This window comes from Leiobunum rupestre, chromosome 6, assembly GCF_980474605.1.
Source record: "Leiobunum rupestre chromosome 6, qqLeiRupe1.1.hap1, whole genome shotgun sequence".
NCBI classification, from domain to species: domain Eukaryota; kingdom Metazoa; phylum Arthropoda; class Arachnida; order Opiliones; family Sclerosomatidae; genus Leiobunum; species Leiobunum rupestre.
In genome coordinates, this window is record NC_143389.1 from 43195364 (window position 1) to 43221985 (window position 26622).

Below are 26622 nucleotides of genomic sequence, written 5' to 3' on the forward strand. Positions count from 1 at the left end.
TCCATGGTAGTTGACAGTGAATAAATCCAAAGATTTTCACCGCTAGAGAGACAGATGGCACCACCAACGAATGATAAAGTTTTCTAATTTAAAGCAAATAGGTTCCGCAATGAGAAGATTTCTGGATTTTCTGTGTAGTTCTAGCAGTCTAGCTGTACTATTCCCAACTCGATGATTATTCCATCATTTTTTCCCCAATCAATTTTATGTGCATTTCTATTTCTCACGGCGTTAGAAATAGTCCGTGATGACTATACGTTCCTTCTAAGTATGAAGGAAAGGAAAAGAAGCACAAAATAACTTTATATTTTTAGTTTTTACGCGTAAAAGTAGGCCGAAATTTGGTTGATTGCTTTGCAGTAAGCCTTGTAGTGAAGTAGGCCACTAAGGCTTTAGCTTTAGGGCAAGGGTAAAATCTATTTTCAGCACTTTGCACTTTTAAGGTTAGTATTTTTATGTTCTACAATTATTCTGTATCTTTAACTATCCTATAAAATAATTCAGATTAAATTCGCACAATACTATCTGTAATTAAATTAAGTCTTGAAAATTCACTATTAACATATATAAATTAAATTATTGATGTATAGGCTATTTATATGTCCGCTATGATATAAATAATAATTTAGTCTTTTGAAATATTACTGGTAAATTATCCTAATGAATGCTGGACCTTTACTTTCAACGTTGTGTTTTCCATTCAAATTGATATTGTTTAAATTAAAAAGAAAATTAACCTGAATGACCCTAATAGCCAACAGACGCTAGTGTCATCCTAGCTGTAAATTTGAATTAATGTTAATAGTGCCTAAATTTAGAATAACTTTTATCTCTTTAAAAAATTCAAGTCAACGTGAAAAAAATACTTTTACTTATATTCGAAATGTAAAAATTGTTTTTTGTATGTCCGCTACCTTTCCTTCAAACTTTAGCTAAAAAATGTTAGATCCATCATCTTCTGAAGAAGAAAGTGAAAATGAGGCAGTTAATGAAGATGAGGGTTCAGGATCTACTATTCATCCATCATCCGCCGCTAGTTTGGAACTGCCTCACAGTGGAAGTGTATCCCGCAGCATATCTCCTGGAGGTAGTACGGTGGATAGTCATGTTGGTGGAATATCAGGAAGCACAGGCGGGAGCTCATCGCTGTCTTCCCGACCTGGTACCATGGTGCGGCCTTCAAGTCCTAGCCCATCTATGGTTAGTGAGAAAGAACCCTCTTCCAGCAAAGATAAACAAGAAGATGCCTTTGAACGAGCTGAGAAAGAAGAAGAAGAACGCAAAAAGAGACTCCAGCTTTATGTTTTTGTACTAAGATGCATTGCTTACCCATTTAATGCGAAACAACCCACAGATATGACTCGCAGGTAACAATTATCCTGCCAAAATACAATTTTTTAACCCTACCAAATCTAAATATAAGCCTATAAACCTTTTTTCAGACAAACCAAAATTACAAAGCAACAGCTAGAAACCATCCAAGGTCGTTTTCAGTCTTTCCTAAAAGGAGAAACTCAAATTGCGGCTGATGAAGCCTTTCAAAATGCAGTTCAAAGCTATTACGAAGTTTTCTTAAAAAGTGATAGAGTTGCACGCATGGTGAATAGCGGCGCCTGCTCTGCCTACGATTTCCGGGAAGTTTTCAAGAATAATATTGAGAAACGGGTCAGAAGCTTACCCGAAATCGATGGCCTGAGTAAAGAGACTGTTTTAACATCTTGGATGACAAAATATGATGCCATTTTCCGCGGAGATGAAGACACGCGTAAACCACAAAGTAGACTTCAGCAAAATGTTGCTTCGGAGCTTATTCTCAGCAAAGAACAGCTATATGATATGTTTCAAAACATATTGGGCGTAAAAAAATTTGAGCACCAACTTCTGTACAATGCTTTGCAGGTAATTTTGTGTGATCAATAACTAATTTATTAGTTTAAAAATAAATTATAAAATTTTAAATGTCATGATGCATTGTTTAAGCTTGATTCTGCAGATGAGCAGGCAGCTGCAATTCGAAGAGAGTTAGATGGGAGAGTTCAAAAAGTAAATGAAATGGAGAAGGTAAGTATCATTTTATTTTATTTTAGTCATAAGAGGGTTTAACTGGGTATTTAAAGACTAATTAGGCCTTAGCGGTCCTTCATTCTAAATTAAAGTCCCAAATCCCCCATCCAAATTCTTGAGCACAGGAGGCCAGGGAAGTGGGTCTGAGGGGCTCCTGTCAAGAAATTTGAGGTATCTTTTTGTGATACCAGAATTAGAAATTAAGACCAGTTCTACAAATTATTTGGCCACGAGGTAGGTTACTGCCTAGGGAGGAAATCCATTTTACCAAACTTAAGTGGCTTGTGGTAAGCCATTTCATTAGAGGGAAAAATAAGAGACGTATGCCAACCACCCATTTGGGTTAATTATAGCCGTGAATATTTCTTAAAGGAGAAATTAGAGCTATATACAGAGTGGCCCTTGGAATTACTACAAGGGTGCAGGTGTGGCATTGGCTAAAAACTTGTAGTTTCCATTGCTTATTATTTATTTATACACCTTTCTAATAACCAACTTATGATGTAGATAAACTAGCGAATCAAATTGTAGGAACTGGAATTTGTAAAAAATGAATTGGGGAATAGGGGAAATTGCTTACTCTAGGGCAAAAATATGAAATTTTTTATTTATTTGCTTCCCAATTTCACTCTTATTTACACTTAGTCTGTAAACTGTTTTTTGGTGTAAAAAAAAATCAATGTAAATAGAAAATGTGTTATTGGTTTGTATTGTACTCTGCTACAGTGTGTCACCCTTAAATTAAATCAGAATATGGCATGTTTTGCTAAAAGCTTGAAACTTACAAGAAAATTTTAAGCGTGTGCTGAATTGGCTGCAATTTTGTTTAATAATCAACTTTTTTGTTGTGGAAAATCTATTTAAGCTTTGAACAAAAATTTCAACAGTATTTAAATTCTTAGGTATTGAGACACATTTATCGGATTATTTTAAATTTTACTCTGAAACTGAAAATCCTATTAAAATTCTCTTTTCTTACTAGTAATCAATAAATAATAAATTTTTTATTTCGTCAGGTAGAGAAAGCTATACACTTATTGTGCCCTGACACCTCTACAACAAAGTGAGAACAAAGTCAAAACAAAAACAAAAATAAGGAATAAAAACAATATATACACACAAAAATTAAACACAAAACAAAAACAAGATGTACACACACTAGCGCGAAACGGGCCTTAAAGGCAAACACAGACGATTTGATTTTAACGTCTGATGGAAGACAGTTCCACGTGTTTATAACGCGTTGGGTGAAGAACGTACGCCGAACCGTACTGAGACATCTTTTCTTGATAATGGTGGGAGCCTTGCTCCCTGTCCATTTGAGGTCAAAAAAGTGCGCTGCAGACACGTCATAGAAGCCATAGATTATTTTGTAGGTTTCTACAATGTCCGCCCGAAGACGTCTTATCTGCTAGCGACATAAGGTTCAGGCGCTTGAGGCGATCGGGGTATGAAAGACCACGTAAGCCAGATACAAGTTTTGTGGCCTTTCGCTGCACCCGCTCTATGTCCTTCACCAAATGAGGGGACCAAATACTGGAGCAGTAGTCGAGTTGGGGACGAATGTACGTACGATACAGGGTTTTAAACGACTTAGGGCTGAAGTGAGAGAAGGATCGTCGGAGCATGTAAAGAGCCCTCATCCCACGAGCAGACGCCACCTTACTGTGCGACGTTCCCAATAGTTGGCCAGTAAGCATGACTCCGAGGTCACGAACTACAGCTTGGGTTTCAATTGCTCCACCACCCACCTGGTACGGAAATTTTGTTTTTTTGCCCCACAGTGGAGCACCATAGATTTGGCGGCATTAAAGCTCATACCGTTGGAAACCACCCAGCGGTCAAGGGCGTCAATATCGCTCTGAAGAGCATGGGCGTCCGTTATAGAGGTGATCCTACGCCCAACTTTATTGTCATCTGCAAAGAGTTTTAGGAGAGCATCACAAACCACCAAGGGCAGGTCATTAATAAATATGACAAACAGGGTAGGCCCGAGAACGGACCCCTGAGGCACCCCGCTAGTGACCTCAGTCCAGGAGGAGCTAGCACCACCAAGGACCACACGTTGAATTGATATTCTTTTGTAAACACTGAGATAAAATGATATAACTCAAAATTTTACTTGGAGGGAAGGCATTATATTTTTATTGAAAAAATAAAGTCAAGCTAATGCTACAATTTCAATGGAATTTTTAGTTTTAGTGCTATGATGTATTCGAATATTTTAATTTTGTCATCCACCAACTGGAATCCAATATAGCTCTCATTTCACTAATAAATTTACAAGTAATTACATAATTCCTATGGTGTTAATGCTATTTGCTTGGAAAGCGAACTCTTTAATTTCTCAAGTTCCCACTGCATTTCAAAGTTTACCTTTATGATTGGCTGGAAAAATTAACCATAAGTAATGTGAGGAAGATCATAATAAATTTCTTGAATTTTATATGAAGGAAAATTTTTATAAATTCAGAAAATGTAATTTCCAAATCTGGAAGAGCTGTAAATGTCGAACCTTAATTTGGTGTATTCTACTAATATATTTAACACAGGATTAATGAAATAAAATAAAGAGGTGAAGCCTGCTCTAGAAAACATGTAGGCGTGTGTACTGCACGCAATAAAGCTACATCTAGGAGATAGCTGGCACATATAAATCAGAGGCACCATTGCCCATACCCATTGTGGCTAGGTTTTTAAGCCAATTTCATATGTCACCTGCCAAGACGATCCACCCTGTGATGATACCACTCTTTCTTTCTTTTGGTGCCTCAGACCATGACATGATTTACGTCACCAGGAAAAAGAAATGCCCTCGAATTAAAAAAATTATATCTAAGGTGAGCGACTACCGAAGGATGAATATAGACAAGTTTATAGGATCTTTAACCACAACACTAAGAAATTTCCAAATGGTCAACATTGACCACGGAGTAGGGCAATTAGAAACGATCATCCTTAAACACCTGGACACACCATTATCCACAAGCGTAAGTCGATCACTACATCCCCTTGGATCACCAACGATATTAAACACCTGATGCACACCCGCGACATGATAAAAAGGAAGTCGCATAAAAACCCTGACCTATACCACAGAGTTACTAGTTTAATCAAAGCCAGAAAAAATAACTATTTTAAGAAACAACTAAATGGTCCAGAAATATGTGGAAAGTATTGCGAACGCTCATAAAACCAAAAACCAACCCACTAACTGCCCTAGAAGTCAATGGCGTATTAATAAATGATCCATCGTACATCCCATTCTGCCTAAATGAGTACTTCATTAATCGTCAAGCACCCAGTCCATTAGGGTGTCATCAAGATCCACTGGCATTAACTGAGACCAGGAACTCTAAATTCGATTTCCAGGAGGTAAGCACCGAAACCGTGTTCAATCACTTAAAATCACTCCCCAACAGTCAGGCCATAGGCACCGACGGACTTCCAGTGTCAATAATTAAAGGACTAGCAATTATTATAGCTCCAGTCCTGACCCAAATCATAAATAAATCTTTCCAACTGGGGTAGTTTCCATCTAGGTGGAAGGAAGCTAAAGTGATACCAATTCATAAAGCCGGCGATCACAAGGACCCGGGAAACTACAGAGGCATATCAATCCTGCAAGCATTATCTAAGACACCAGAACGATGAGCGCATCATACAGCAACTCAAAGCTGACAAATATGTCGTAGTAGCATTCCTCGACACGCCCAAAGCATTTGATAGTGTCAAACACAACACTTTAATTGAAATATTAAAGAGGATTGGTCTAGAAAATGCATCACTGGATTGGTTTAACTCCTATCTTAGTGAACGAACGCAAGTAGTATCAGTCAATGGGAACACCTCTAAACCACTGTTGGTTAAAACCGGAGTTCTCCAGGGTAGTCTGCTCGGACCCCTACTCTTTAACTTATACACTAGTGATAACCACAAAGCATTAAATACATCAAAGTCAATTGAATACGCTGACGATGACACTCTGCTCAATTCAGATAAAAACCTAAATAATGCAATAGGAAATCTAGAGAATGATATCCTCATGTTGCATAATGTATTTCTTTCTAAAGGGTTACACCTCAACATAAAAAAAATCTGCTTTTATGATCTTTTCACCAAATAAGGCCAAAAAACAAATCGCATCAACTATAACGGAGCTGCCGAAAATGGAAATTCGGAGGGTTAATACATTTAAATACCTGGGTCTAATCTTTGACGATGAGCTTAAATGGTCTTGTCACATTGACTATACATTCACCAAAGTAAAACAAAAGTTCTGGCTATTTAAACCGTATATATCAAGCCTCAACCAAGAAACCCTCTGTATCTTGTATAACGCCCTGGTGCAATCAGTGTTTGACTATGGTGATATATTTTACAATGCTGCACCCAACACAAATCTGAAGAAACTACAAACCTTGCAAAATAATGGAGCCAGAGCCATATTACATATACCCCCAAGATCTTCTGCATCAGAAGCAAGAAAGGAGCTAAGTTGGATGAGCTTACAGCAAAGAGCGAACTATCACACCTTACTACTAATGTACAAAATCCATAACAAAAAATGCCCCCGATATGTTTTAGAAATATTCGACTCGTCCCTCAATCAAAGCCATAAGTACGTCACAAGAAACACTAATATTAACTTTAATACTCAGAATTACCTTAATTCATTTAGTAATAAAAGCATAAGAGTAAATTTTATAAGGTTATGGAACTCACTAGAAGCAGTGCTAAAAAGTCTGAACTCTTTTAATATTTTTAAAAAAGACCTCAAAAAATATATAATTGAAAATTGGTGACAAAATTGTAGTATTTTATTTATCCTTTCTTTGGTTTTGGATTTTAGATTTAATTTAAATTAATAACACGGACTCCTATGTAAACCAGTATCTAACTGATAGGAATATCCTGAAATAAAGCTTTTATTATTATTATTATTATTATTAATATATAGGGACATTGTTTTGGGCCAAATGCTCTTACTTCCTGGTCTTCAAATTGATTTCTTCATATTTTGCCATGTATTTGATACATCAGAAGCCATTGAAATACCTAAATTGATAACTCAATATGTGGAAAGTTATGTGATTTCATCAAAAGTGAAGTGTTCTAAAACAAATTGCACTTATATCCCATGGTGGTGATGATGGGGAAAAAATGGCCACCAAATAGATTGAGAAATTGTGTTAACATTGAATTCTGATTAATATTTATGGATAATACCAAAATTTCCGTAAGATATCCCAATACATAAGCTTATGGTAAACTAGAACAGGTTGTATGAAAATTTATTTTAGTTGGTTTATTTGCGAACTTTTCTAACTTGGAAATGGGTTTTCTAAACTTATTTTAAATTTTCTTCATAACAGCTCAATGAGGTGCTTATAAACAGACAACCTCCCACATTTATAAAATGTTTGTGAAATTCTTACTGTCACTTTGAAATTAAAATGTTTGATACTTATAATTACAGAATAGGAAATTGATGCCTAAATTTGTGCTGAAAGAAATGGAATCTTTATACATTGAGGAACTTCGTTCTTCAATTAACCAACTTATGGTAAATTTAGAGAGTCTACCCGTAGCCAAAGGAAATGCTGATGGCAAGTACGGGCTTCAAAAACTTAAGCGGTACAACCATAGGTAAGTTTGGAATATTTGATTTACATTTGTACTTACTTTGTTAGTGAAGAACAGATTTTGGGTCAGTTTAAACACAAGAACATTAAAGACAATTTTTCTTAGTCATCTTCCAAAGATTTTAGCAAACATATATACTGTGTTAATACCTAATGGAGAAAATAGTTTTATCATAGACAAAACTGATGGTACAAAGTTTCATAATTTTGATGTTTAGGGAAACAATTAGAAATAGCACCTAATACTGGAGTAACCTCCAAAGCGCTTTGCTGGTTTCAACACTGGTCTTCATTAAGTACTTCAATTACTGAAAAGGAATGGCTCTCCTATTTAATTAAAAGGTTTTTCTTTAATATTCAATAACTCAGGGAAAACTTTATGAACCAGAGTAACCTTTATCTGGCGCCTTTATTACCAGTGTATATTTAATAAAGAAATTATAATGACAAACATGGGTAAAATTATAACTTTAGAATATCCACAGCAACGGTACAATCCCTTTGAAAATTGTGTTATTTTAGCCTTAATGGTATTTTGATAAATTAAGCATACAAATATTGCTATGCTAGTGAACATGGTTTGTTTTATACTATTTTTGATTGATAATAACCATTTTTGATCCCAAATTTTGATTACCTTGGACCCAAAAAATGACTAGTGTAATGCATATTTCTTGAAATCCCTGTACATTTAATTTTTGATTTCATGGTGAATTTTTACCCTATTTTGATATAATCCTATGTAAATTTAAGCTTTGAGTGATCATTTTATAGCTCCTCTCACAAACATTGGGAATATTAAAAAAAAAATTTAAAGTATTTTCCACATAATAGAAAATATAATTCTTTACCTTTACTGGTCCAAATATTATTAAAGTGTACGTTCTTCAAGTTATGGTATAGTTTAATTTATTCTACAAGACATTTGTTATGAGACGTATTTAGTAATAATATAATAAATAGTTGGGTGCCCTTATTTATATAGGCCAGAATTTGAAGATATAAATCTTCACACTTATTTGTTTATTCTTGTAATGTTAATTTACATTCTCACTTATATCATCTACTTCAAACACCTCTTTTCTCATTCGTTGTGCTTGTTTACTATCAACCCCTTGTATCGTAAACCTGATGGTATATATCACAGTCGATCAAGGTACAGTAATGTTTTCATTCAAGTGTATCCATTTCCAACTTTTTTCCTTGCCTTAAAAAAAGGCTTATAATAGAATTTTAATTTCTTTAAATGGCAATTAGTACTTTACTTACTAGTGATAGTAATGCTATTTGTTTGGATTTTGACTAATGTGCATTTTAAATTAATCACAATTTAACAAATGGAAAAACCCACAAGTTAATTTTTATATTTAGGCGATTGACAATTTTCAGTAAAATTTAAGTGTCAACAAAAAGAATGTTATCAAGTTTGTTTGTACCTAGTTAAAACTACGCGCTCTTTCTCTATCAGCAGCGATAAATTTTAAACTAGTATGAACTACGAAAAGTACTGGTACCATAAATGTTATCGCAAAAAGGACTAGTTTATGCTCCATGCAGTACTAGTATTGATTAGGATTTTATCAAAGCTACAGGCTTTGGCCTAAATTCAATTCATTAAACCTGCATGAAGTTTTTCTTGTAATAGTGTTCTGTTATGTTGACAATTTTTTGGGTACCAGTTATTCCAATTTCCCACTTTAAATTTTTGTTAGGTTGTTGAATTGTTATGCATCCTCTGTGTCAGAATGTCAATGAATTTTCTTCCATCAACTTACATGTACATGTTATTTCCTGGTTCATGTTCTTTCTATCTGTCACTCTGCCTATTTTGGTTCCGCAATACTACCCAATATTCAGGCTTATTCGGAGGGATTACACCAACAATTAAATACCAACTGTCAAAGGTTACATTTTAAGCCGAAATTCAAAATTTAATCAGAAATAACATAATGTGATTATAGCTTTAGTTTAATATTTTTTACTGTCAACCTTTGCATGCTTTTACATCCTAAACATAATTGTTATCAAATGGAAAGTAAATTTGTTCCGCATTCTTTTAGTTTTAGGTTTTTACTAGCGAACGAAAATAGAATATAGTTTGCTCTATATGACTGATTAGAATTTAGACTTGTTTGGTTTATTTAGTTTGGAAAATGTAGGATATAAATATATTATTTTACCATGAATTTTTGCTTATTGATAGTCAAAAGATTTTCAACGTTGTTTTACTTTCATTATTTCTTTTCTCTTATTTCCATGCTGCTTGGTATCTTTTTAATATACCAGTCGGCGTCGTTCTTCGGTATTAAGGCAGGTAGAGCCTCTAATCTTAGGGGCTTGTATTACCGGGTACTATAAAACAGTCTGACTCTATTCTCTTCTTTTAATTTCTTGTCTAAGATTTTTGTGTTCCTAGTTTTACTGTCTTAAGTGCATGAACTGAAGATGCCCTGAAAAAATAAAAATTATACGCTTTGAATTAATAATAATCTTAATCAGTTGATCAATTAAATGATTTTTAAAATAATACTGAGGAACATTTAATAGCATGCGGATTGTGTATTCATCGTTGCTTATTAGCATTAATCTCGGTTTATTAGTGTCACTAAATCTTTAAATATGGCATGGATGTATATTGTTGCAATTTCATTCAGGTGCTATTATTTTTAAATATCACATTGTGTGTGAAGAAATTGCTTATATTAAGCGATAATCTTCATTCGTTCGCTGAATTCAGTGTTCCTAAAATAAAAATACATTTTTTAGCAGGTTGGATGATATTTGCTTTGTGTGGTTTTAATTTTTTTAACTAAGCTTTTATTATTTGGATACTAGAAGAAAAAAAATTTAAATGATTCCAAATTATTGGTAATCATAAAATATAATGTTTATTAAGAGCTACCGTCTGCAACTGTTTCCTCGATTTTTAACTATTCTTAGTGGCCTATAAATAATGTTTTCAATAGTTCTTAGCAATTATTCTTTAAATAATATAGCGTTGAAACAGTATATTTATGGCTACCAATAGTATGCATACTCACGTCTACATGTACAATTTTTTTGGCTACCAATAGTATGCATACTCACGTCTACATGTACAATTTTTTTTTAAAAATAGAGTTAAATCAAGAGTTAAAAAATTATCACAAATTTTTCATAATTTTAATTCATTATTAAGTTGGTTCATATCTGGTATATTTATTTACTGGTATTGAAAAACCAATACTAGTACCGAAAAAATAGTAGAAAGTACAGAACAAACATGTACATGTAAATAGAATACCCATTTCCAAGGCTGAATATTGTTTAGTAAGAGTAGAATTTTATATACATAGTTTTGTTTTTAAGACTTATGACCGTAATCATAGGATTCTGTGATTTTTTTTTAATACTGTCCAGTGAATGTTTTACTTTGAACTATTTCAAATTTATGAAGTAGAGTTTTGAGCTTGGATTTTTGTCTCGCATATAGCTCATTTTATGAAACGGAGACAACTTGGCCAACTGTCAGCTTACAATTGACGGCTCAGTACTTACAAGCACCCCTTTGGGTCTTTTTTTACGATGTGATAACGTGCACTGCTTCTTTAATGTAGGATTTTTCAAGTATTTTAATAGCATATTGGGCGTGTAGTATTTTATGAGATGGTGTTCACGTATTTAATTTTGATGCACAAAACACATAATGGCAAAAACTGCATGTGTATGCTTTTGGTAATGGCAGGGCACTACAATCTATTAACTTCTTTCTTCACTTTTCCTTTGTTTCTAACCAAAAGGCAGTATCAGAGAAGCCAGAACTATTTCATTATAATCTAATTTTAATATAGAACCATTAATAAACATTTAGTAGTTACAATATGTAAGATTTATGGTGTTATGTTTCATTTGTCAATGACCTAATTTAGATTTTCTAAATCATACAAAAAGTATTTTTGCATTCGCTGGCTTCTTTGCTACTTGTCACATCACCCTACCTTTACTTTTAACTAATCATTTTACTAACCCATTACCCTACCAGAAGTCAATCTTCGCTTACCAAAGAAGGTTTATCCGAGGATGCAGACACTACTTTATCTAAACTGGATGTGGTGCTCTCTTTTACCTTAGAAGTAAGCTTATTACTTTTAACACTACTAACACAATGGCGTTACTACGATGGATATGCTCTTAATAAATTCAGGCTCATTACTAGACCATTTTATTACTAATTAAATTATATACGCGAAATTAAAGTGATCAAATTACTATGTTTAGGTTGTGGTTATGGAAGTGAAAGGATTAAAATCATTGGCGCCTAATAGAATAGTCTATTGCACGATGGAAGTTGAAGGAGGGGAAAAATTACAAACAGATCATGCAGAGGCATCAAAACCAATGTAGGATACTAAATGCAAATATCGTCTTTGGTTTCTACAAATACACTAAACTGAAAATGGGGTTACACTTCAGGTGGGACACGCAAGGAGATTTTACAACTTCCCATCCCTTGCCAAATGTTAAAGTTAAGCTATATACAGAAAGCCCGAGTTTATTATCTTTAGATGATAAAGAACTGGGCAAGGTAATATGACAATAATTCTTAATGTCAATTGATAAGCCATCTAATTATTGTCTTTCCGTTTTTTAGGTAATAATTAAGCCAACACCACTAAGTCCTAAAACACCAGAGTGGTACAAAATGTTAGTTCCAAAAAACTGTCCTGATCAAGATCTCAGAATTAAAATAGTTGTTCGTATGGACAAGCCTCAAAATATGAAGCATTGCGGGTGTGTTTCATTTACTTTATAGACCTAAAACCTTATTGAAAGGGCAATGGACTTTATGAGTAATGAACTATAATTTTAGGTATCTCTTTGCTCAAGGAAAAAATGTATGGAAGAAATGGAAGAAAAGATATTTTGTTCTAGTCCAAGTTATTATCTTTTAAGCTTTTTTTTCGATAATTAACTTTTTTCCAAGTAAAGTTTTGGGATGTTATAGGCATATATTGTGTTTTAGGTGTCACAATATACATTTGCTATGTGTAGCTACCGAGAAAAAAAAGCGGAACCAGCGGAAATGATGCAGTTAGATGGTTATACGGTAGACTATATTGAACCCATTCCTGGTACATTTTTTAAAATAATCTTATGCTAGAGATATTTGTCCATGGAATAATCGTAACTATTTTTGGGCTTTTAGAATTGGAAGGTGGCCGGTTTTTTTTCAATGCTGTCAAAGAAGGAGATAGCATCCTGTTTGCCAGCGATGACGAGAATGAAAGTCACCTATGGGTCATGGCTATGTATAGAGCCACTGGACAATCTCATAAACCCACACCTTTAGTTCAGCCTGCCACAAACAAAAATTCTACCATTTCGCGTTTACAAGGAGGTTGTTTATTCTTTTCGGTATCTCTTAGATGCTTAATATTCTAAAGTTAAAAAGGCACAATTTTTATTTAAATAGACGCTGATAGAGCGCGTAAACATGGAATGGATGAATTCATTACGGCTGATCCTGTCAAATATGCCCACCACTCGCTCTTTCGAATGCTCCAATTTTTAACGTTAGAATATAGGCTGAATGATCCATTTTGCTCCTTGGTAAATACTATATTTGTAGAAAACTAGTAGTGTAAATTATTTTAAACAAAATATTCTATTTAATTAGGGATGGTTCAGCCCTGGCCAAGTGTTTGTTCTTGATGAATACACTGCCAGATATGGTGTCCGAAGTTGTTACCGTCACCTATGCTATCTGGGCGACTTATTGGACAGGGCGGAAAAATCAGTAATGATTGACCCCACCCTAATTCACTACAGTTTTGCCTTCTGCGCTTCCCACGTTCATGGCAACAGGTAAAAGATAATCTATTTTTTGAAAAAATTTCCATGTTCTTATTTCCACTTAAGTTAGATGCCTTTTTTATTAAAAAGTCAACTAACTCAGTCTTTTATATAATTTGCTTTAAAACCCAAAACCATATCCCTCTTTGTGGAATCTGAAACCTTCAAAACCTTTCAAGTTTTATTTCTTTGCTCGTAATTGCTTTTTCCCTATTTTTTTTAATCCTAAATAGTTATAGTTAAACTTCACAATTCATGATTATAGTGTTTTAATTGCTTCAAAGATGCGTGCTGGATCTTATTTTGTTATTCAATAGTGAATTAGAACAGCTTATTAGATATTATATTGGAGATAAAATTAGTGCTTACACATTTTAAGCATCTTTAAAACAATTAAAGTAGTGTTAGAAGCGTGTTTTAGAAAAGTAATTTTTAATGTTTGAATGAAAATTTGTGCTGGGTTTATAAATTTACCAACTAGATGTCACTTTTCAGTATAGTGTAGTATTTTGAGGTATCTCTTTCATATCTTAGTAGTTGTATTTTCTCAAAATGATTTCCTTAGTCTGCTTTTTATGTTGTGTTGCGTTTTTACCCCAATTTCTATTTTCTAAATAACTTTTTCTAAATTGACTATCGTTTGTGATATTAAACATATTTAAAAATTGAAAATAGACTATACTTCTATCCTTATATTTTAGTCTACAAATAACGGGATTTTTAACGCAAGCATATAAATGTTAATGAAATTTTCCGAGAATTTTTATTTGTATTCTATCTGATGGAAATTGGTAGGTATGATGTAAGTTTATATTTATAATGCATCACCATAAATATTAGGGATAAAGCGCGTATACCAAATAAACCATTGCCCAAAGGAATAGGGGTGGGATGACCAGTGTGTTTGACGTGTGGTATGAATGACTTGTAGTTCGTGTACCAAATTTAAGTAAAATTAGTTTCGAACAATCACATGATGCTCTCTCTAAAACCTTTTGCACACACACACTAAAGTATTGCACCAGCGTCAGGACAGGTCGCAACAGAAGTAAGGTATGTCTCTCCTCTATCTATCTCTCTCTTTCTTCATACTTAATGAGCTCTATCATCTTCATTCTATGCGCTGATCAATCCTACTTCGCTTCTGTCTTCTTCTTTTTCATGTACAAAATTTGTCCAAACTTGTCGCACAACCCACCAGTATAGCCCCTCTAACACTCTTGAATGTTTGTTATAGTTAATCTGACACAAGATATACTGATTGATTAGCCAATTTGATTGATTTCCGTTTTATCGCATAGTGTTCTTTTTCTTATTCATATGTTATTTCAACTTGAATATTGAATGATTTAGATATGTAAGTTGTTTTTAGTGTGATAGTGTAGTTTTTGATTATTTTTGTTAATATTTTAGTGCCACTGGTATACTTAGCAAGATAAACTTTTACATATTTCTGTTATTTTTCTTTTATGCAATCAATTTTTTTTAGCCTGAAGCCTGAAAATTTAGAGCACTTGAAAAGATGCCTTCTTAAGAAACTGAGTTTCGGGTGAAAAGAGTTATATTTTAATATTAGCAGATATAGGATGAAATGTTAACGAATAATTTTCATTATTATTTGTAAATTTAAAAATACAGAATTCTGTTTGTTTCCAAAATATACTTATATGCATGAATGATTAGTGAGACGTTTATTTTATAGTTTGTAATTGGTTAAAAAAAACTAGTATTCCTTACAAGATTGCGTACTACGCATTTAAAAAAAGCTATTCATAATGCGAGAAATTATATGTGATGTGTGATTATGATGGAAGAACATATCAGCTCACCTAACCAAGTGATTTTTCTTATTTCAATATCGGAAAATTTTTATGCACATTCTGTTAAGAATCCATTTCACTATGGTAAAGAAAAGAGTCAAAAGTCCATATATTTAAAGCCTGCTTTAACACACTTTTTGGTTTAACAGTATTTGAAATAAATGTGTGCCATTCTGATAAAAAAGTTGAAAGAGCATGTACTGTCAACTCACCGTTACCATTTCAAACGTTAAATATGGTACATATGATATATTTGGGCCCCAAAAGAGCTAAACCTTAGGTTAAACCCCAAAAGGCCTGAATTATTATATTTCAAGCAAATTTTTAAAACGTGAAATTTTTGGATATGAATTTAAAGTCTATTTTTAAGGGGCTGATCTACAATAATTCTTTGACAATTTTTTTTGAAGACTTTATTTGATAATACTTTTCCCCCCACCCCCCCAGTATATTAAAACATTTTTCAGTTTAAAAAATTTCATTCTGGGTTTATTTTTTTTTTCTAAAGGCCAGATGGTATTGGTACAGTAACCGTGGAGGAAAAGGATATATTTCAAGGCATTAAAGAGCGATTGCGCATATTATTAGAAAATCAAATTACAAATTTTAGGTATTGTATTAATATTCCTATAAAGTCACTTAAGTTGAAATGAAACTATAAAATGGTTGGAATCTTAGGTATTGTTTCCCCTTCGGGAGACCAGAGGGTGCTCTGAAATCAACATTGTCTCTGCTGGAGAGAGTAAGAAAGGCTAAGATTCTGTTTAATTAATCTTGCGTGTGTTTAGTTTGTAATGTATGTAATTTTGAATACGATATTGATAGGTATTAATGAAGGATGTTATGACGCCAGCTGCCCCAGAAGAGGTGCGTGCAGTCATAAAAAAGTGTTTAGAGAATGCGGCTCTTGTAAATTATCAAAGAATTTCGGAGCAAGCTAAGATTGAAGGTATCTTTCATTGCTATCTTTGTGTTTTTAATTTTTACTTGAAAGAAATTCTCCTTAATTTGAGAAGAGTCTACAAATGACGAAAGTGCTCTTCCCAGTAAAAAACTGGAAGATCTGATTCATTTAGCAGAACTCTGCGTTGATCTACTTCAGCAAAACAATGAGCATTATTCAGAGGTCAGTTTCCTTTGTTTTTTTAGATTGCCTTTTTTTTTGTCTGTTGCTTTGCTAAAATCTTATGTCACTCGCCATCATTTTATACATGTTAGATTTAAAATTTTGAAACTTGCTTTGCTTTATTAATTATGAACTACTTGGGTTAAATTGTAAGTCTTGGTCCTAGGAAAAGGTTTGTTTGTATTTTCTTATCTTTAATCAGGAGTTATAGTTTTACATGCAACAAATGTATATAAATTAGATGGCCCTAAGTATTAGTCTAAACGTGTGAAGGTAAAGTAGGAATGTATAGATGTTAAGCTTGCCATCTTTGGAAATTTCTGTAAATAGATTTTTGTAGATCCCTAAAACTGTCTCCTTTTAGTCTGATAATAGTATATATAAAAGATTAGAAAGTTGTAGATTCGAACAGTCGCAATATAGTTTTAAGCTTATTACTATATTTCCACAATGCTGGTTTGTCAATTTTAAAGGTAAGTTAATGGGTGTAGAAATTTATCCTGAAAATATCAAGAATTCACTGCATGCTTTATTGTAACCTTAAGTCATTCCAACCAAAGCAGATTGTACTTAAACTGTTTTAACCAAGTTCAATGCATGATTTACAGTGTTTAATCCTATATCATTCGTTAAAATGTGATATTCACCAGTGTTGTAATAATGTGAGGTGGTTTTTTTCTTTCCTCATGACCTGTTATCCTCATGACACCTCCTATCTTAAAAAAAATCCCATAAAATGATGTTGTTGCTTCCTTGTCATCTCCTCAATCAGGCCTTCCGATCGGTGAGTGGCTTCCTTACGTGGCTTTGCTTGAGCTTATTTATATTTTGATGCACTTGATTATTATTTACTTAATCACAGAATTACTCATAATTCGGGTTGATGTTTTTATAAAAATTCTACATATTCAAATCTCTTATGTGATAAATAATCTTACCTATTACTTTTCTAAATTACTCCTAAATGTAATATAATATATATAGGTATATTTTAATTACGGAACCATTGATCTTGCTTATTATATTTATCATAATTAATATTATTAAAAACAATATAATGTTTTGACATTAATAATTTAAATAATGGTTTTTATTCATTTTTGGCACTTTTTGGCTGCATGAAACCAATCTTTTCCATTTTTACCTTTTTTCTTTAATTTATCTGAAATAATAGACCAGATAATCCTTCCTCGCATATTATTTTAGTTGATTTAATGAAAAAGTTTTTCAAATGATGATTGAAAAGAGTTTTGCATTCTGGTCTATTATCTTAATTTAATTTTTCTTTTATTTGGTATTTCGTTTAACCGGAAAATGGTGTTGTATTTCCCCTTGCTGTCCCATAATGATCTTTCATGGTGTTTTCTACCGTCTTGTTGCCCATTTGGATATTTTAGGATCGAGTGAGTATGATTATTAAAGACTTAAAATTTTATTTTTCTTTCTATATAGTAATATAACTTAAAATAAAGGGTGTAGCAATGACAATTCCATAGTTAGATGCAATAGCTGGTTTAAAACATAACTTTTAATCTGAAAAAATAATCCTAAATACTTTTGGCTCTCCTTTGTCCCAACCCCTACTCCATCCCATACTTTTAAATTGTCAATTAGGCATTTGCTTGGTTCAGTGACCTTCTCGTTGAACATGCCGAAATTTTCTGGTCCCTCTTTGGGGTTGATATGGATGCAGTATTAGCTGAACAACCTCCAGATACATGGGACAGTTTCCCACTTTTTCAAGTGCTCAATGATTACTTACGCGTAGATGGTAATGGCATTTTAGCAAATATTAATTTTTTTTTCAAATAACCTGGTTAATTGCAATATACCCATCTATTGTTAGAAAATCTCTGTGGAGGGCGTTTTCACCAACATTTGAGGGATACTTTCGCTCCTCAAGTTGTGCGATATGTAGACTTAATGGAATCTTCCATTGCCCAGTCATTACATAAGGGCTATGAAAAAGAACGTTGGGAGCTCAAGGGGTAAATTTTAAAATTGGCCCAGTTGTGACAGGCTGTTTATTTTTTGGTCACTTGTGTTAATATCTTCTCATGATGTAAGTCATGGATGTGCGACATCTGAAGATTTATTTTGGAAATTGGATGCTCTTCAGTCATTCATCCATGACCTCCATTGGCCTGATGAAGTCTTTGGAAAACATTTAGAACAGAGACTGAAATTAATGGCTTGCGATATGATTGAATCTTGTATTAATAGGTGAATATTTTGGTTGTGAGTTACGGTAAATAAAAGGTTTCAAGCTAATTAAAAAAAAATCAATTTTTTTGTGTAAAAGGACTACGCAAGCATTCCAACAATGGCAAAAGAAAGGTAGCAAATGGACTAGTACAGATTATATGGTTCCCTCAGAGATGTGTGCTATGATAAATGTAGTTTTGGAAGCGAGAAATCAGGTACCTTTGTTGGAGGTTTTATGGTATTTTGGGTGTTAACATCAATCTGTGACTGTATCGTTTCTTTGGCCTTTTTCTAATCTTTAAAAATCTAACCCGCCATTCTGGGCATTTCGTTTTCACCTCCTTTTTACCTTTTCCTGTTTTAGTCCCTAAAACTTTGCACGGTTGAAGGTGTGGATATGGTAAGAGATTACTCGCATGTCCCCCGTGCTAATATTTCTGTCTTTTTTAAAGATACGGGTGTTTATACATTTTAAATTATCCAAAATATAGCATCAATATCACGCAAAGATTGATCAACAAGTTGAAAAAAGCTTAGTTGAAATGCAAAATGGTCTTATTTCCAAGGTAGCCCACTTACACTTGTTTCTATTATTCCAAGAATTTTGGAATTTACTAATATTCTCCTCTTTTAACTCTTTCAAAGTTAACAAGTATTTTGGATATGACTTTAAACAAACTTTCTCGTTATGATGAAGGCAGCTTATTAGCCCCTATCCTTTCATTAACGGTAAACAGTTTTTTTTGTAGTTAGTATGTAACCCCTTTTGTTTAATATATCAATTTTAAAATATAGTACCGTCAAGGTGTATCTAGTTCAGGGAAAGAAGTAGGCCAAGCATACATAAATTTTTCAAGGAACAGCATGGAACAGTTGAGGCAGAAAGTTACTGATGAACTTTGGGTTCTATCAGTTTTTGAGGTCAGTTTCCTTGGTGGCTATCTATTGTTTAAATAAGTGTTTTGACTGAATTATGTATTTATTGTAAACTTTTTTAGGTGTGGTATTCTTCACAAATGACAATGATTTGTAGTTGGTTATCTGAACGCTTGGATCATGGCCTACATTCTTTCCAATTAGCGGCTCTTGCTCATATTAGTCGGGTAAGATTACTATTAAGATTTTTAAGTGGTTACGTGCAATATAAAAATCCCATTCTTTTGGTTTCTTACAGAAATTGTATTCAGATTTTGAATTGCAAGGCATTGAGGAGGAAAAATTAAATTCTAAGGTGTACCAGACCATTTGTAGTCGTGTTCAGTTAGAAGAAGCAGCAGCATCCGTCTCGGAAAGCGCCCATAGGGAAAAAGAGGATTCCGAGTAAGTGAATTATATTTTTTGTCTAGCTATTAAGTATAATTTTGTTATTGGGAATTCCTTACTTGGTTGTTTAGAACTTTAGATATTTTAGTCGTTCTTTTAGATAATTGAAAGCTTGTTAAGGATATTTTTTTTTTTGCAGAACAGAAATTTAAATATGATTTTAGTAGTTAAGTCTGTGAGTAAATTAATCAAATTGAGGTGAAGGGTAGCGCAGCATGATAACTTTATGGCCATCTTTATTTGAATATTTTTATTTTATTTATTCACTTTTTGTTTGTTTTTAAGTTCAAAATCCTGTTCAGTGGCATAATGCATTTTATTTTCATAACAAATTTTTTGATTTTTTACAAAAGGTAATTTTTGTTTGTTATATTATAATAGTTTTATAAAATCACTTGTACTATCGTTAATTGCGTAATATTACTAGAGGTTAATTTCTTTTAAGTTCAGCACCTAGATTTAACTTGGGAATTATAAACTGATAAAAGTTAACAAGCAGTTAGAAGCTCTAACAGTATAAAATGTATGACCATAAGTTAATTCTGTTATTGGCTCTTAAAGGGGGGGAAACCTATGTCACGCATTTCAGCCAGCTAAAACTGATGGTTAAGTCTAACAACGATTAACTTAATGGCTTGTGAGAAGGCTGAAATGAGGGATTTCCGAGTGTTGACGTGGAGAAATTAACCCTAACTGACCTAGTCAGTTATCCCATGGAAAAAAGACCTGTATGCTTTTTTAAAATAAAATTTGTATAAAACTTAAGGTTTACAAGTATACGAGGGTTTAGCCTTTGATAGTTGTAACAATGAAGGTAATTTCTAACATAACATTAAGGTCCTCTTTTATGGGACAGCTGCAAAGTGGGCTCCTAAGAAATAGAACAGCCAATTTATTTTAAGTTTTATTAACCTCAGACAAGTGTAAATTTATTGAGGTAGTGCTTCATAAATAAAGGATGTGTCAAGCTATGCACCACAAAAATTTATATTATCTATGTAAAACCCAAATGTTGCTTGGATATGACACCAATTGAGTTATGTCAGTAAATTAAAAAGTTTATCTTGGTTTAAGACCAGCAAAAAATATTTAGTTTTGAGTTTGTTTAGTAATGAAGCATACCCAAAATTTTTGTTTAGTTTTTGTTCGATTAATTATTAAATGAGTAAAATGTTTCCCCATGAAAGATATTAGGTCCTCATCCACTACTGGGTCAGTGATTAGTTTGTTACGCAGTTGTGGTTTTCAAATATCTGGTAGTAATTTATTTTGATTTAACAACATGCGTTAAATGCTTATTTAGAGATTATCCTGAAGCGGGGTTTGACGATGAAGGAGCCAAAGCCAGGAGCTCCATTGTCAGGGCCGATTCGGATAGCGCAGCCGAAGGTTACGTCAGCAGCATAAAGAATGCAACTCAAAATGTTGTTGGTCGCGTTTCAACCTTGGGACGAGGACTCGGAGGATTCGCTAATAAGCTTTCCGGCGGATTTCTCAATTTCTAAGCTTTACCATATGAGAATTTCTCTACAAAACTGGGAAGAAATTTGATAGAGGACATCTCTATACTCGAGAGAGAATGATGGCAATGGATCTGGGGCACAAAAAATAATTTCTTTAACTTATTTCCACTGTGGACTAACTGGCAAAACAAATTTAACGAGTGAATCAGTTTCATAGACAAAATAAGTTAAACTAAAACTTTTCCTCATCCTCATTTTTTACTAGGTTAGTTTTACTTAATTATAGAACAAGTATTCTTTTTCACAAAAACGGGTGACTTTGGAATTTTTTAGCATATTTTTTAATATATGTACTTATATAATTTTAAAGATTACTATGTATAGCTTTTTAACGCCCACAAAACATTCCACATAGACCTATCTACCCGAAAAGAAAGTTAGTTAATAGACTAAATATTCAAAGCGAAAGAAATGATACGATTTACATAAACCTAGTCACTATGCATTTTTCTGCTCCTTATACATTATAAATATATTTAACAAAATAAGCCTAGCAAAAAATATTAAATTTTTGGATACTCTAGGAAGAACGCGTTAAAATTAAACTATGTTGTTGTTGTGTGATGTGTAGTAATAAAAAAGGGAATTGTAAAAATTTGAAAGCCTAAAAATGAAAACGGAGTAGAAATCTTAATATCCTACCAAGCTGATATCAACTTTTTTCCCATGTTTAGAGTATGTGTAGCAAGAGAAATATATTAATCCTATTACCAAGGAAAAAGAAAATTCTTATATAGGAGTTACGAAAATTAGAGCTAAATTATAGACACAAGGGGGTTGATTTATCTACTTAAAGATAATTCCGACCCTTTCAACTAATTAAACACTATCACACAAATAAAATGCCTAGATTACTGGCGATATAGATTTAAATCTCTAAGATATCAAGTTTTTTTTGTTATATTTGGGTGTAAATAAGGGAGTCTTATTTTCTTTATGTGTATTTCTTTCGCAATGTAAATTAACAAAGTTTTTAAGTCACATTTATTTAAAACTGTACAAAGCATTTAGAATATAAGCTTCACGTATATTTAAAGTATAGAAAATTTGCCTACAAATTTTGGAAAACAAATGTTTTTGTTGATAGAGACTCTTGCGAGTGTGTTATAGCTGCGAGTACTTAACTGTTAGATTGGTTCTCAAAGGAAAAAATATTGGTTAACAGCATTACTAGTTTGTGCCTTTCCCAAATGTTTAGATAATGAGGTTTAAATTCTTAACACGCTTCTTTTTCCCTCTCTTTTTGGCCTATATTAAGTGTTTTTATCTAAATAGAATTTAAGAAATTTGTAGCTATAAACCTATCTTGTTCTAAACTTTCTCTCTCGTCCTTAATTACATTAAATGGCGCTGTTTAAAAAAATATTAACTGCTGCCAGTATGATACAACGAAATAACCATTAAAATCTTCCTCTTTGGATTGGTTTTTACATGTATTTATAATAGCAATTAGATTTGCCCCTTTCAATTTAAATTTTTGGTTACATGTTAGGTACACTTAGGAGTTTTTTGACTGAAAAACGTCTCTTTTGAAACTGTCCCTATATCACTCAAATGTTGTTAATTGTTTCATTGTAAATCTAAAAGAAATATTACAAACTGACAAAAACGTTAGTCAATGCTAGACCAAGATAATAAGGAACTTTCGCTAATACGCAAAATAAAGCAATCGGTGTTAGACAAATTTTTGAACACTGATTTTAAATACGTTTTAAGGAATTACGCCAATCTTAGACTCTAAACTAGAACAAAATTACGTGTAATAAGAGAAAAATATCTGAAAGTGGTGACATTTGTAGACCATGTGATTTAAAAAAATGTGATATAGTTTATTCAAAACAGTTTCTCTAACTACATTTAAAGAGGAAATATAAAAGCAAAAGCTGTAGCTAGGCAAGTTAGTGTGCAAAACAAGTCAATGAAATTTCCTGATACCCTTTCATCATTAAATGTTACATGTGTAAATTACATCAGAAAATATCAAATTAAAAAGAAAATTAATTCTCGTGCCTTTGTTCTGAATCCTTACTTAAAAATCCTGACTTTTGAGAGCCTAGATATTTCAAACATTTAAATGTAAATCTGTCGATTAATACTTCAATTGATATAAATCTGACTTTTGTTTGAATGTATACTACCCCTCTTTTTAATTTAAGCGACTGGAATATAATCGCCCTAAGTTTCTTGTAAAATAAAAAGTAACAGTAATAAACGTGCCATATAAATTAAATCAGTATATCACATATTTATTAAGGAGATCTTGATATACAATATTTAAGCCTTTTATACAAATCAATATATATTATATTACAGCATTCTCATATAAATTACAGTAATAAAATAAGTAAGTTCTATTACATTGCGTCAAAGTGAAATCTGTGAGCTTCTAATAATCTTTCTTTTTTGTCTTGCCGCCTTTCTTTCCAGTGAAGAATGCCAATGATGAGACAAATGAAAGTGCACGTTCCAATTAAAGCTGCGAAGGTCATAAGGACTAGATGACTGGGAGTGACAAAGAGTTTTGCAGTCCAATATCTGGGCTTATCAGGTGGGTATGGTATAATTACTATTTGAGAATTTGGTATAATTTGGGTCAATTGTCTTTTACGAACCACCTTATCACTGCCAGGGACTATAACTTCTAACTCATCGACAAAATTAGGTGTTTGTCCGAGTCCAAAAACTGTGTATGGTAGTTGTAAAGGAAAGTGAGCAGACTGGGCCAACTGAGCCGCAGAACCTATTCGAGGATGTCCTTTGGGACCCAAGGTTTTGTACATGACAAATGGCCCTGGTTGATTTGTGCCATAAGGAATATGATTTTTAGGACAATTATCATAACATAGCCCACCAACTACTAAAACTTTCAAGAAATAAGCGTCAGTTGTAAATTTATTTTGAAGAGCCTTGAGTTTATAATCTTTTCCATCCTTTATGGTTAAAAGAACATCCATAATTCCGTCTTCGTATAAATCATAAGCGGCTGCCAGAATTACGTTGTCCTCATTTACGATATTCCACAATATTTCCAGTTTTCTTCCGAATGGACATGAAGAACATTCGTTATTGATTATGACCACTGCTTGGCTTTTCCCTTTAGACTTTCCAGATTTACTTTCTAATACCGCTATGAAATCAGGAGTACCATCCATATTCAAATCAGCACCCCTTATTGCCATAGGAAGTAAAATTGATCCAAATTCTTTAGATTCTCTCTTGAAACACCACTGATCTTTTTCATACTTGAAATCATCGATTAAAATTTCCCATTCTGTGCTGTTGAGGGATCTGGCAATGATGGAGCAGCTTTGACACTCTTGGTCTTTGCAAACTGGTATAATGTGTTCCAATTGTCCATTTCCATCAATGTCTAAGAAAAGGGACTGACCATTGATTTTATAGCCAGAAATATAATCATATTCCTCTCGTTTTACATATTTTTCCGCATGATCTTTTACATAATATTCAATTTTCTTTTCTCCCGTAATCAACAAGTCAGGCACACTATCAAAATCTAGATCTAGAAAAGCATTTGAATGAGGATATTTAAATTTATCATTATCATCTTGTTTTGCAAAGGGTTGTGGTATGAAGGTGCCATTCTCTTGAGCGACCCAAAAATACTTGGTCCCATTTTCAACCTCCGTGAATATATCAGGAATCATATCACCATTTGAATCAATTAAGAGTGGTTGACTACGAACTGTAAATAAAGTCACTTGCGAACAACTGATGTTGTTAAGACTACCCCAAAAAACGCGAACTTGATTCTTTCGTTCTCCACCCTGGTTTTCAACAGTAACCAAAATATCCATCATAGAATCGCCATTGAAATCTCCAGGCATGACGCTCGTAAGCTTTTCTTCGGGACTTAGTTCACATGAAAGTTTAGCATTTTGAAGAAGTGGATTAGTGGAATGTCCAATTAATATTTCTAGGGTTCTCCCGTCATCTTTGATAGAGAACACGTCAGTTAATTTGTCAGAGTTGAAATCACCAAAAGCAGCGAGTAAACCTGTTTGCTCACTTCCAAAAACCTCTTTTGTAACATCAGTAAAATGGATAGAATTACTTACGGTAAAAGCACTTATAAAAAACCAAATGAAATTTTTACTGTTGAGCCTCAACATCATGATTTGTGATAAATTAAAATAATGAGATTTAGTATGGATCGATTTAACAACTAACCGCTCGCAATCACATTACCGTGCTTCTAAATTTCGCCTGACAAAAACAAAACTCGTTAGCGTCATGGGGATTGCCCAATAACCAAAATTTAGAAGTCAAAACCAGCAGATGTCGCTAGCTCCCCATCAACGTTATTTTGCGTCCCATTTTGACAACGAACAATAGACTTATTTTTAATGCGTGTTTACAGGAAAAAGTAGATAATGGGTTATTTAATTTAACGATAAAGTATTAAGTAAAAACTACAAAATTTATAATATACTTTTCTTATGGGATTATTAAATTGATAAATGTTTCTTAAAGTTATTCTCGTCGATTTTCAAACTCATTGGCTGTCTTATCCATTCGTCTAGTTTTTGAGATTAACTAACAGAAAAAAATGTTTATTTTGAAGGGAAAACCGAGAATGACAGGGAAGCTAAGAATGGGAAACAGCTTCAACATTTTTGTCATCGTCTGGCAGGTGCGTTCTTCCTGTTAACAAGTTACAAATCCTCAACAAACACAATGGGACGAGAGCCGTTGCAGAAACCGTGAGTGGGGTGAGTGAACTTTCTTTTTTCGGCTATCAGAGTCTGAATCAATGCCCCTGGATCCTAGCTACGGAAACCGGTGATAAAAGCGGAGGTGTTACGAGCACCGAAAATCTGCTAAAAAGTCAAATTTCTTGGGGACTGAAAGGGGATGATAACAAGTGTTTGGGACGAGTCTCCCAATGCGAATTTTATTAATAAGATTCCCTTATTTCACTCGAGTGGGGAGGGCTTAGTGAAAAGGGAGGAAGTAATTAGCCTAAACGAACTAATGCCACTTAATCTAATCAGGCGGCGGAGGATTATTAGGGAGCGATCTCGCTAATGGAGCGCTTATCGCGTTTCCTCTCTTTTCCGCACACA

At 33.3% G+C, this 26622-nt stretch overlaps 2 protein-coding genes across 6 annotated transcripts; one reads left to right on the forward strand and one right to left on the reverse strand.

Moving 5' to 3' along the window:
* Window positions 1-167: 167 nt before the first annotated feature.
* Cadps (calcium-dependent secretion activator 1) lies at window positions 168-23544 on the forward strand. Of its 5 annotated transcripts, none has more exons than XM_090177698.1 (31): window positions 169-443; window positions 933-1367; window positions 1443-1899; window positions 1981-2061; window positions 7544-7713; window positions 11182-11301; window positions 11731-11821; window positions 11967-12088; window positions 12162-12273; window positions 12340-12479; window positions 12559-12625; window positions 12712-12820; window positions 12895-13086; window positions 13162-13298; window positions 13366-13553; window positions 14556-14594; window positions 15870-15971; window positions 16040-16103; window positions 16187-16310; window positions 16375-16487; window positions 18102-18258; window positions 18334-18475; window positions 18555-18710; window positions 18790-18907; window positions 19057-19092; window positions 19184-19258; window positions 19338-19421; window positions 19488-19613; window positions 19691-19795; window positions 19867-20012; window positions 21319-23544. In XM_090177698.1, the coding sequence occupies exons 2-31, from the start codon at window positions 940-942 to the stop codon at window positions 21518-21520; spliced, it is 4203 nt and encodes a 1400-aa protein (XP_090033824.1). In that variant the 5' UTR covers window positions 169-443; window positions 933-939; the 3' UTR covers window positions 21521-23544. The 5 variants fall into 5 exon arrangements, with proteins under 5 accessions (XP_090033828.1, XP_090033824.1, XP_090033825.1 ...); XM_090177699.1 differs by having other exon boundaries at window positions 16378-16487; XM_090177700.1 differs by lacking the exon at window positions 19057-19092.
* Window positions 23545-23759: 215 nt separating this feature from the next.
* Window positions 23760-25796, reverse strand: LOC149941077 (T-cell immunomodulatory protein). The gene has a single exon (XM_090177703.1). It carries the CDS (start codon window positions 25669-25671, stop codon window positions 23893-23895), a length of 1779 nt encoding a protein of 592 aa, XP_090033829.1. The 5' UTR covers window positions 25672-25796; the 3' UTR covers window positions 23760-23892.
* Window positions 25797-26622: the final 826 nt, after the last annotated feature.